Source organism: Trachurus japonicus, chromosome 12, assembly GCF_045865225.1.
Source record: "Trachurus japonicus isolate A0001 chromosome 12, Traja_1.0".
Lineage (NCBI taxonomy): Eukaryota > Metazoa > Chordata > Actinopteri > Carangiformes > Carangidae > Trachurus > Trachurus japonicus.
This window is the reverse complement of record NC_140918.1, coordinates 6,467,022-6,479,404: the sequence shown is the minus strand read 5'-3', so window position 1 is coordinate 6,479,404 and position 12,383 is coordinate 6,467,022. Positions and strand designations below refer to the sequence as shown.

The 12,383-nt window shown below is 40.1% G+C and overlaps 1 protein-coding gene across 2 annotated transcripts; it reads right to left on the bottom strand.

Annotated features, from left to right (window-relative positions):
- Positions 1-70: 70 nt before the first annotated feature.
- hexb (hexosaminidase B (beta polypeptide)) lies at positions 71-11,308 on the bottom strand. Of its 2 annotated transcripts, none has more exons than XM_085792794.1 (14): positions 10,985-11,308; positions 10,674-10,825; positions 9,086-9,151; positions 8,535-8,581; positions 8,336-8,446; positions 7,682-7,783; positions 7,441-7,573; positions 6,638-6,818; positions 6,472-6,558; positions 5,720-5,792; positions 4,966-5,137; positions 2,023-2,113; positions 484-588; positions 71-374 (listed from the first exon to the last, which is right to left on the bottom strand). In XM_085792794.1, the coding sequence occupies exons 1-14, from the start codon at positions 11,278-11,280 to the stop codon at positions 311-313; spliced, it is 1,680 nt and encodes a 559-aa protein (XP_085648920.1). In that variant the 5' UTR covers positions 11,281-11,308; the 3' UTR covers positions 71-310. The 2 variants fall into 2 exon arrangements, with proteins under 2 accessions (XP_085648920.1, XP_085648919.1); XM_085792793.1 differs by lacking the exon at positions 4,966-5,137 and adding an exon at positions 3,157-3,337.
- Positions 11,309-12,383: the final 1,075 nt, after the last annotated feature.

Genomic DNA, 12,383 nt, shown 5'->3' with positions numbered 1-12,383 from the left:
CATGAGTTTAAATCCAACCTGCAACCTCACTTTTACTTCGATCCCTCAAAAAAAAACAACAACTCCCAAAAACTTTAAAATATCAACAATTTATTCACAATTGTACAAACATTCATAAAAAAAACAATGAGTGCATGATTGATTTGGGATGTATAACAGCATCAGATGTGATCAAGAGTCTCAGTGTGTCTCGACAAACGTTAAGTGATTTGGATTCCTCGGTTTATTATGCAAACGTAGAGTCGATCATACATGGATTTGATTCCTTTTCCCTTTTCCGTCCACATGGTCGTCGTCTCCTCTGGTTTCCTCAGACTCCTCTGTACTCATGGGGACAGTAGCTGCTGAACAGCGGCTCAGCTGGGATCCCACGGCTTCAATGGGAAAAGGGTTTTTGTGTTAGGTTTTAATACAATTTTGGTTTTAATACAGTTTTTGATTAATAAGGTGATGTAGTGATTGATTTATATAAAAGATACTCACTCCACCATGCGACAGCGGTGTGCAGACAGCCTGTTGAAGGCGTCGTTGATGTCCGTCACGTTCTTGGAGCTCCACAGCCGCTCGGCCACAGCGCTGGCACGAGGCCTGGGAGGGAGTGATGGGAAGATAAGATATCAACAACCGGGCGTCAATGTCATGTGACCCAACAACACGGTTCAAAAATCCATAATTAAAAGGGATAGTTCACCCAAAATTCAAATTGCACTCATTATCTACTCACCCTCATGTCGACTAAGGCAGTGGTTCCCAACCTTTTTCTTAAGGGACCCATATTTTTACCATTGAAAACTTTGGTGACCCCCCCCCCCCCGATGTAAAATAAAATAAAATAAGGAACATCATAACTTCTTTTACATGAAATACTTTATTATATTTCAGTAATTTAATAACAGCATGGGACAAACAATCAGGAGAACCTGTGTATGATTACAACATATTTCTTCAGAACTTGTACTTTTAAAAACATAATTGTGTTTTTAAAAGTACAAGTTCTGAAGAATATGTTGTAATTTTACACAGGTTTTTTCTCATTGTTCCATGCTGTTTTTCAAATTCATTGTGACTGATATTGCCCTGCTGTATATTATGTATTTAATGTTTTAAAACTGTTGATATTCAATCATCTATTGATATAGGCCTATAATTTATTTGTTTATCTATTTAAATACACAAATAAATGTTTAATGTGGCCCTTGAATTTAGTTGATTTTGTCACATATATGAATTAAATGCTTAGCCTACTCATTTATTTAACATTTTAATTACATTAAAATTATTAAATCCCTTAAAATCAAGAGGGCTTCGCGACCCCCCCTGGATCTTTGGCGCCCCCCTTGGGGGGTCCCGCCCCCCAGGTTGGGAACCGCTGGACTAAGGGCTGGGAGAAGTTTCAGAGTCCTCCGTGGCTTCTCTGAGTTACAGGGGGTCTCGGCGTAGCAGTGCATGTCCATATAACGGTTGCAAATGGATACCACTTTTCTTTGTAACAAAAAGACACACCAAAAAACATCCAAATACCTCCATGCTGCTCGTATGTATGTTCCGGAAAAAATTAAATAAGTCTATATTTCAAGCTTGTTTGTAGCGGAAGCTCCTCTTCCCGGTTCGTCAAATTTGGACGAACCAAGGTCCGTCCTCTTCCCAGTTCGTCCAAATTTGATGAACCAGGAAGAGGAGCTTCGAGAAGCTTCCGCTACAAAACAAGCTTGAAATATATACTTATTTAATTTTTTTTTTGGGACAATTTCGCATTTCGGGGCTTCAATACATATGAGCAGCATGGAGGTATCTGGATGTTTTTTGGTGTGTCTTTTTGTTACGAAGACAGTTGGTATCCATTTGCAACCGTTATATGGACATGCAGTGCTACGCCGAGACCCCCTGTAACTCACAGAAGCCACGGAGGACTCTGAAACTTCTCCTAGCCCTTAGTCGACATGAGGGTGAGTAGATAACGAGTGCAATTTGAATTTTGGGTGAACTATCCCTTTAACAAATCGCATTATGAGTCATACATACCAGAGTCTGGGTGTCAGGTTGGTGGCGTCCACGTATTCTCCCCACAGACAGGCTTCTCCACCGATCACGAGTTTCTTCTGAGCTTCAGTTCCTGGTTTGAAATGTAAAATGTGATAAGAAGAACAAGCAGCGCCAACGATATAATCCAGATGATATAAAGCTCTGCAGGACCAGTACGGTGGCCCCGAGGGGTCAACACACTGCAGCTTTAGAAAACACACAAAAACTCACAACACAACAGAAGTGTTTCTGGGGACACAAAAATACTAATGCTAAGCTAACAGTACATATGATCAATAAAATGTAAAAACTATGTCAAATCAAGAAGCTTTGTCTGGTCCGTCCCTTTATTGTGTCCCCCAGAAACACTTCTGTTGAGTTTTTGGAGCTCATGTGTTGTCAAACTGGTGACGCATGTGTTGCAGTGAAGTTGAGCCCTCAAGGCCACCGTAGACTAGAGATAAAACCACAACACCTTTGGTTGGGGGTTCAGTCCGAACAGACTGTTCATGCCTAGTCCTTTACAAATTGCATTCCCCCTCCCACTGAACTATTGAGAAAATAGAAATCTTTCTTTCCCCCCACTATTTAATGTATATCTATTTTATTTTTATATTTTTTCCTCATTTTGTTTTTGTTTTTCATCCTTCTCACTTTTATCTTATTTGAACTGAAAATTGTATTGGCAACTAGGGTTAATTTGATCGTGTTTATTCATCACCTTTGTCTCTGTGGCTGCCAATAAAAGTTAAATGACAAAAAAAAAGAGAAAAAACCACAACACAAACTGAAACGCAATGCATTATTAAAAATCAATTATTAGTATGATTTTTTTCCCCCTCTGATATCATAACATCAGATTTTCTCTCTCTTTATTCAACAGGCCTACACCTTTCTGCACAGGAGTGACACCAATTCAGATTCGGGGCGAGAGTCGAACAACACAACTGTTAAGAATCTCTGTGTCAGCACAACAATAGAGCAATAAAACTCATTATCAAGTCATATGACTGAGGGGAACTCCCTACACCCACACGTAAACACTGAAGAAATAATAATAAAAAAAGAAAGAAGCAATGACCAGGAAGAATTCTATTCTTGCTGAGTAAAAAGTCAATCATGCAGACAACGAACCATTGAAGTCCTGCGGGTCGGCCTTGTAATGGCCTTGCCAGTCCTGGCCGTAGGAGATACGGTTCAGGTACCAGGGAGTGGACAGCAGGGTCTGGTACCCCGACGACGTAACGTGCGCCATCTCCTTCTGGTATTGCTGCTGGGTTCCTTTCCAGACGTGGATAATTGTGTCTGGCTTCAGCTAAGTACATGAATATACATTAATAGGGTCAATAGAGAATGTGAAGCTGACGTCACGCCCGCTTTGGCGTTGTGGGACGTCGGCGCCATCTTTGGAGGAACGCAAACGTAAACAGAGTGGGGAAAACGGAGGAAAACGAGCAAGAAGTAAAAGTGAAAGAAAAAGAGATGAGGAAGATGGACAAAAATTAAAAAAAAAAAAAAAAGAAATGGAGAAGGGGAAGGGAAACGAAGGAGGAACGTATCGTGATAAACTCAAATTTAACGAGGAACAAAGGTACACAGAAAAACTACAATTTATTAACGGTGTCGATCCCTACTTTTTGCTATTAAGGGGACTGCATTCACGACACAGATTTACTCCCTCCACTAACTTATCCAGACATCGTGAACTATCTCGTTTTTGGTATTAGTGCATATACTACTGTGGCATTTTTTTACGCTGCAGTACTGTCCCACCATGACATTACTTTTAAGCGACTTTGGGGAACTTTTTTTAGGGAGACGAGCAAGTGTTTACATCCGCGATCCTCCAAAGATGGCGCCCAACGTCCCACAGCGTGACGTAACTTCACATTCTCTATAGCAAGATCAGAGGGAAAGATAGGGAAAAGGAAGGCGGGTGAAGATGTAGAAAATATGACGGTCCTGAACCTTGAACACCCAGAAGAAGAATAAGGAGTGGACTTTTCTTATGGTGTCATGTTGCTAATTAACCAAGTCTCATTTAGTTATAGCTTCAGTTAAACCAGGATTGATCCATGAAAAACAAAAAAAACAACCACCAACCACACCGCCCCATGTTCACCTCAAGACTCTCTGTGTCACAACTGTGCAGGTTTAAAGCGTACGCCTGTTGAACAAAGTCGAGAATCCTTTGTTTTGTGTCTCATTTTGTACCATTTTTAAAGGGATACTTCACCCAAAATTCAAATTTCACTCATTATCTACTCACCCTCATGTCGACTAAGGGCTGGGAGAAGTTTCAGATTCCTCCGTGGCTTCTCTGAGTTACAGGGGGGCTCGGCGTAGCAGTGCATGTCCATATAACGGTTGCAAATGGATACCACTTTTCTTCGTAACAAAAAGACACGCCAAAAAACATCCAAATACCTCCATGCTGCTCGTATCTAATGTCCGTCTTGTATTGAAGCCCCGAAATGCGAAATTGTTCCGAAAAAAATTAAATAAGTCTATATTTCAAGCTTGTTTGTAGCGGAAGCTCCTCTTACTGGTCCGTCCAAATCTCGTGCGATTTGCGCCGGCGTCAGTGCGATTACCGACTGAGCAGCATGGAGCATGTGAGGTATTTGGATGTTTTTTGGTGTGTCTTCTTGTTACAAAGACAGTTGGTATCCATTTGCAACCGTTATATGGACATGCACTGCTACGCTGAGACCCCCTGTAACTCAGAGAAGCCACGGAGGACTCTGAAACTTCTCCCAGCCCTTAGTCGACATGAGGGTGAGTAGATAATGAGTGCAATTTGAATTTTGGGTGAACTATCCTTTTAAAAATTTATATCAACAAATCAAGCCCAAATCGGGGTTTTATTGGATTAAAGTAATTCATAATAATATAATATTAGTAATTGACATGACAGACAAGTTGCTCTGGATGGGAACTGACCGTTGAAGTTGAGCGGCTCAACCTTGTAGTACCTCTGCCAGTCCTGTCCGTAGCTAATATAGTCTAGGTACCATGGGGCGGAGAGGATGGTGGTGTATCCGGCTGCCGTCACCTTGCCCATCTCGTCATTCTGGCCGCCGATCCACACATGCACTACTGTGTCTGGCTTCAGCTGCAATTGTTACCGTCATGTCTGCATCAATTTAACTCACGTAGCCCAGCACAGAGTACGGTGGCCTCAAGAGCTCAGTTTTTCCAGGAGGACAATGATGAACCTGCTGCATTGCAATTGTTATTATTGGACAACAAATTCCTCACTTTTTCTGCACTGAATTTGCAGCATGTTTGATAAAAGGGATGACAATTTTTGCAGAGCATGTGTTGAAGTCCATTAAGGTGTCTGTTGAATTTGCAGCACATTTGTTTGTTTGTTTGCATGTGTTTTTCTTCAGCTGAAAGCAAACTGAGCTCTTGTGGGCACCGTGACAAAGTCTGTGAGAAAAGGATCAACACTGAGCCACAACAGTAACTTATTATTATTATTATCACATGATATCTGAAAACTACAGCGTGATAATAAATAACCTGAGTCAGAGCAGCTGTTTCCTGCTGAGTGTTGATCTTTTCATGCAGCTTTAACCATTAAAAGGAAATTATTTCCCAAAATCTCAAACTATTCTGACACAGGAGGCAAAATAAAAAAGACAAATGACCTGTGAATGCTGATGAAGTATTTTCAGTTTCTCTGTCTCACCTTAACGCCGTTGTCAAAGACCTCCTGCCAGATCATGTAGCCCTTCTTGGTGGTGGCGACGATATCCAAGAGTCTGAAAAGATTGAGATGATTTTTTTGAAAGTTGTTTTTAAGTGTGTCAATGGACTGCCCCCAAAAGCGATGTCACAGATTTTTACTAAATCAGACAACTGTGGGACAATGACAAGGAGCAATGAGCAAGCAAAACTGTAAAATTCGAAGATGCAGGACAACATTCGGTCAATCATCCCTTTCAGTGCTGGGTACAAACACACCTATGGAATTCTTTACCACCAGAAATCAAATCCAAAACAGAATTAAAGATGTTTAGTGCTAAAGCTAAACATTGGCTTAAGCAGCAGCAGAAATATGACCATTAACTTCTCTCAAGTCACTGTCAATACAGCATTTTACTCATGTTTAATGTATTTAATTTGTGTAATTTCTTAATCTAAATTTTGTAGCTGTGTTTATTTATTCATGATACCTATTCACTGTATTATTCACTGTATTTCTATTATTGCACTTATTGTATTCAGTATCTTTTATCCTTCTTTAGCCTGACCAGGGACAAAGACTGCAAATTAGCTGAAGCTAGACGTCTTTTCATTCTTTGTGGCAATGTTGTATGTATCGTCCCTGTTAAATAAACATTAAAATAAAAAAAATAAAAAAAATATGATAGAAAGCAGAAGCAGAAGCAGAAGAAGAAGGAGGTTGGAAATATTGGAGGATAGCGATATGAAACGCACTTTTGGATGTAGAATGATTCCAGTTTGCTGTAGTCGTCTCCGAATCCCTGCTGCTCCATGAACTTCTTAATGTCCGGGTTGGACTTCCTGCAGGAAACAGCAGCAGATATTAACACGGTCGTCCACAGTGTTGTTGAGAAGACGCTGAGCAGAAGTTTCGTCTCACCAGCAGGTGAAGTCGACCTCGTCTCCTCCCAGGTGGACGTAGGCGTCGGGGAACACGGAGGCGATCTCGGTGAAGAACTGCTTCATGAAGTCGTAGGTGGTGTTCAGGATGGGGTTGACCGGGCCGAAGGTGCCGGATGGTTTGGTGCCGGCGTAGCAGGGAGTGAGCAGATCATTCTGACCTGAGAGTCACAGAGATGATTTTACATTATTACATCATTATAGGGCTGCAACTAACGATTATTTTCATTATCGATTAATTCTGTGTTTTTCAACCCCACATGGGGTCGACTGGAATTCAAATGGGGTCGCCTGAAATGTCGAGTAATTGATAAACAAAAAATTACTGAACTAATTATTATTATTTTTAAAAATTCTGATTAAAAACACCACACACAATCTTAAACAACTGTATGCTATACTTTCACTTTCTCAAATATTCTGGATTAATCTGTCGACAATTTAAACGATTAATCAATTAGTTGTTTGGTCAATAAAATGTTGAGAAATGTCAATCAGTGTTTCCCAAACCACAAGAAGACGTCCTCAAATGTCTTGTTTTGTCCACAAACCAAAGAGAGACTCAGTTTATTGTCATAAAGGAACAAAGAAACCAGAAATATTCACATTTAAGAAGCTGAAATCAGAGAAATTTGACTTTTTTTTTCTTATACCGATTATTCGATTATCAAAATAGTTGACGATTAATTTAATAATCGATTATTGTTCGGTTAATCGATTAATTGTTGCAGCTCTACATCATTATATACTCACTATAAAAACATCTTTCCACCTTATACTCACCTTTGCCCCAGGACTGAGTGTGTCCTGGTGTATCGAACTCTGGGATGACCCGGATGCCTCTCAGACGTCCAAACTCAATCACCATCTTCACATCGGCAGGTGTGTACACATGTGTGTATGGGTGGTACGCTCCCTGTGAACAGTGTGATCAATAAGCTCCTCTGACAAATACAGTGTCCTATTATATACTGTGTGTGTATATATATATATATATAATAAAAAAAAATACAGTGTCACAGACCTGCTGACTCAGCTGTGGGAACGTCCGGCTCAGGTAGGGAAAGGATTGGTCGTCCACGATGTGCCAGTGGAAGACATTGAATTTGTTCATTGCCATCGTTTCCTGCGTGAACGGACAAATAAAATAAGTAAGTGATAAGAAAATTAAGTTAAAAACAACAAGAATTTAACTTAAAGGGATAGTTCAACATTTTGGCAAATTGGCCCATTGCCATAATCCCTATAGTCATAGCAGTAGGTTTGTTACCTTTATTTGTCGGTGCAAGATATTTTTAGAACGGGGGAGCAGAGCCGCGAGCTGCTCAGAGCTATGCTACGGAGGCCCATGGGATTTCTTGGTTTCCCTCATCAAACTCATCAAATACACAATCCAACAACTCCAAAACGCTCTGGTGGACAAGTTGTGACCTGCACATTCACCACGCTATGAGATAATAACAGAACGTTACCAGACAGAGTTGTTTTAGAGGTAAATTCATGCAAAACCGCTGATGCGCGTTGCCTTCAGGGACAGTTTTTCAGCAAGCAGTCTCTGCATTTACCTCGAGGTAACAGTAAGAGGTAAGAGGTAACGAACCTACTGCTATGACTATAGCGATTATGGCAATGGGTCAATTTGCCAAAATGTTGAACTATCCCTTTAATAGCGACCTACCAGAGTCGACAGGATGACTTTGATTGGCAGGAAGTGACGAGAGCTGTCCAGCAGGATTCCTCTGTGAGCGAACCTGGGGAAGTCGCTGATCAGTGTCAGGTTGACGCTTTTCTGGAAAAAAAAAAGAATAAGATCAAGTGAAACTAAACATCCTCACAGTTTAAAAAAAAAAACACACTCATATCATCCTTTCACTTACTGCTCCATATTCATCTTCATACACCAACTGGCTGAACGTTTCCAAACCTAAAAAACAAAAACAGAAACAGAAACGGTGAAAAATAAAAAAAGGTTGTAATTAATCATGTGATGTTTTGGAAGTTATTAAAAGATGAAAAAGGATTTTGATTTAACAGATGATCGAGTATTGCTCCTTATGTTATGACTGCATGAAGTTACAGTGTGTGTTTATTAGAAGCTGCTTTGCAATAAGTTTAAAATGTCAATACAAATACTGTGGCAACAAGTTCAATTGGAAAACCAATCACAAACAGCTTTGAAACTGGTTAATCATAAAAAGGGTTAATCATAAAAAGAAACAATAAACATAAAACCAGTTGAGCAGCATAATTCATGTGAATTATACAAGGCAGATATTGTGTAACCTATAGATGAACAGCTGAACAGGTTTGATGACCTTTAACAGAGCTGGGCTAACTGTTTGTTTGTCATATTAAATAAAAAAAGAGACAATCCTGATTATCTATAATGAAAATAAAGCAGAGTTTGTTTTAAAACAGGAACTCGTACCGTGCAGCGCTCCCCAGACCTTTGGTGCTTTCAGGACGGCGTACGGCTGATTGACTGTCAGTTCGTCTGTGTGGACACAAACAAAACAAGTTGTCAAAGCTCAGCTGGTGGTGACGCACAGTCTAGAGATTAACCATGTTAATCCTCGTACCTGTTGTCCAGGTGAAACACAATGGGACAAAAGAAAAAAGAAAAATAACAAAAAGAGAATTTGGTTAAAACTGAGATGCAATGAAATAGGTTTGATATTTAGAAACAACACGTTGCATGAACACGATTACCAAATTTCCCCTTTTTATTTAAAATCTGAATTTCCATAGAAACTGATGATAAGGTCAGCTGAGGTCAACGTTTTCCTGTCTGGAGTGGATTCACCACCTCAACACGGTCGGTCACTTGAGCACTTATAAGTTTAGTGGTTATTTTTTTTATTATTATCATCATCATCATCATCATCATCACAATCACATGAGCATCATGTTTTTGTTGGATTGCACAATTAACCGCAAAATGAGCTGATGGAGCAAAGAAAGGACATGAACTCTGATAAGCAGAGACGTGCACAGAGATAACAACAATATAACAACATGCAAATTCCGTTTCTGCAGAAACTGTGGAGGGAGAAAATATTCTGATATACTAATACAGAGAAGTAAAAAAAAAAAAAAAGAATAAAGTACTCCATTACAAGTAAAGATTCAAAAGTAAAAGTATTTGTGAAGGAGAAAAAACACCCATGACCATGACTGTTGTTATATCACATTACTGGGTTGTTGCTTGTGATGCGTTCATGTGTCAGCAGCATTTTAGTGGTTTAACAACTTTTTACTGTTTCACCACCGTTTTATAAAGTAATTTCTAAGTTACGTAAGTAAATCCTCCTCCAATCAGGTGTGTGCAGTGTTTTGTATCATGATGTATGAATTTGGATGCGGTGGTCAAAATAATAGGAACACCTTTCGTCATGAAAGCAACACCATTAACTAGTTCCTCCAAGTGAGTATATTTTGATTGTAGAAACCCATTTTCTACCTTAAATATAAAGAAAACTGTTGTATTATAAGTGTTCAGTGATGTTCAATGAGAACACAGGTGTATTTTAATACAACAAAAAGTCCTGTTACATATTTTGTTCAGTAATTGCCCAGTATGAGCAGGGCTGGGTGGGTAAAGTGGGTAAAAGAGGATAATCGTGTCCAAAGGTAGTAAGAATTTAATTAGAAAACATAAATAGCATTTTAATTCCGTAGGAACTGTCCAACAAAAGAAAGGAAATGATGAAGGGAAGTGAAAGAAAGTGGTTTGGAAATTAAAAAAGTGAAGAGGTGAACAGTTTCAATCCTGTGATGGAGCAACTTGTCACAATTAAATTATGGAACCACTTAAAACTATATTAAAAAAAAAAAAATCAAATTCTAACATAGCCTAATGCATTTATTATTGAATCTAATTAAGTAAATTCTGCGACTGTGACGTTTTAAGACTTAGAAATTGGACTGAAAACGAAGAGAGTGACAAGAAATAGCCCACTAAGTGCTTATTAACAACAACAGGTTTTAAACGGGATGTCAGAGAGGAAGAGACTCACATGACTCATCAGATGCCACACTGGGGAAGCCGTCGCATCCAGAGTCAGGTGATGTGATCCACACCTGCAGCTCCGTCAGCTCGGACGGGCCGCTGCGCCACGTTTTACCCGGCTTCTGCTTCCTGGCATCTCCAAACATGTACTCATAATACCTGTAGTAGATAGAGACAGAGACAGACAAGGTGAGCGCTTGTTGTTTATATAGCGGACGCTGGTCCCTGAACGCAGCACGACGCCTTGTTTTGATCCTAGCAGGAACTTAAAAAAAAAAATAGATGAAGTAAAATGAAATAAAAACATGGAAAACTCACCTCCTGTATGCGTTCTGCAGGAGGCTGCAGCTCGGTCCGGCCGACGACTGTTTGGCGTCAATTATTTTAAAGCTTAAGCCGGACAACTTGAAGGAAACCTCCGCGGTTTTCACTTTCTGCGGAAGAGGCCACAGGGAGCCGTATTTTGAAGGCTGGGCGACGAGCTGGACTTCCTCTTCTCCTCCTTCTTCTCCTTCATATTCTAAATCTTCGATGTAGTCGAAGTAGTTTTGCTGTTTCCCCAGGCAGGAGCCCAGGACCACGAGCAGCACGGTGAGCTGTACAGCAGTGGTCATGTTGTTGAATGAAGAGCAGTGAAGTCACAAGACCTGGAAGAGACCAGGCAGCAGCATTATGATAAGGGAGCGGGGGGCGGGGCTTCAGAGCCGGAAATCCCACATTTAAAGGGGACGAGTCACTTTTTTTTGTCCAATCAAATTAAGTAGCTATAACTATTGGGCTGTGACCTGTACAATGGGTGGGATTTAACGTTGATTGTCATTAAAGCTGAACAGAAAAGAAAATTAAATTTGAGCCCACTGTGGTCGGTCCTAACATTAGTGTAATAACTCATCAGACGATGTAGGCCAAACTTTGTGCAAAATTCTATTTTTGATTAAATCGGGGATGAAAGTGTGGTATTTTTTCCCCGCATTGGATAATGCAGGCGCATGGATTATACGTCAGCCTGCTCACGATTCATCAGCCACTGATATTGGATCCATCATCAATCAATCAAACGTCTGAGACAACACACACACACCGAGCTTGGTCTCGCCCCAAGCTTTGAATATCCCACCCGCTCGATAACGACCAATCAAATTCGTTTTCCTTACTCGGGTAAACTCGTGCAGCAACTCGTGACAACTCGGTGCAACAAACAGGACAAACGGCCATTTCTGAACACCTTTAAGCACCGCTCCTTGTGCTTTCATTGATTTAATTGTAGATTTTGGACACATTATAGCAGTAGAAGTGGAATAAAAAGTAGCCTAAGACTAGAGCACTGGAATAAGACAGTAACAACACTTCCATTGACTCCCGTGGTAAGCTTTATGTGCCCCGAGTGGCACTGGCAGGATATGGGTATTGCAAAAGTGCCCAGAAAACCCATTCACTCCAATGTGTGTTGCCCATTGTAAATTGATGAAAATTTTTGTTTTTAGGTGTCTTGGTCATATCAAATTACACTTATAATTTGTTTATTATAAAATGTAGATTGAAATATTCATGTAGAAAACTGTTTGTTTGTTTGTTTGTTTGTTTGTTTTTTTACTAGCCTATGTGTTAATGTTTATCTGTAAGGGGTCCACGATGATGCTATTAACATGGGTGATCTAGAAATGTCCTTAAATTCTTGAAAATACCACACTTGCTCATGCAGAGATGTCAGTTCTTG

What these genes read in the sequence shown, in the direction of transcription:
- hexb (XM_085792793.1), bottom strand. Translation starts at nt 11,280, where the DNA reads ATGACCACTGCTGTACAGCTCACCGTGCTGCTCGTGGTCCTGGGCTCC. An exon ending in TCCCACAGCTGAGTCAGCAG is followed by an intron (nt 7,574 to 7,681) that starts GTCTGTGACACT and finishes CACTGTTCACAG; the next exon opens with GGAGCGTACCACCCATACAC. An exon ending in TCTTTGACAACGGCGTTAAG is followed by an intron (nt 3,338 to 5,719) that starts GTGAGACAGAGA and finishes TCATGTACTTAG; the next exon opens with CTGAAGCCAGACACAATTAT.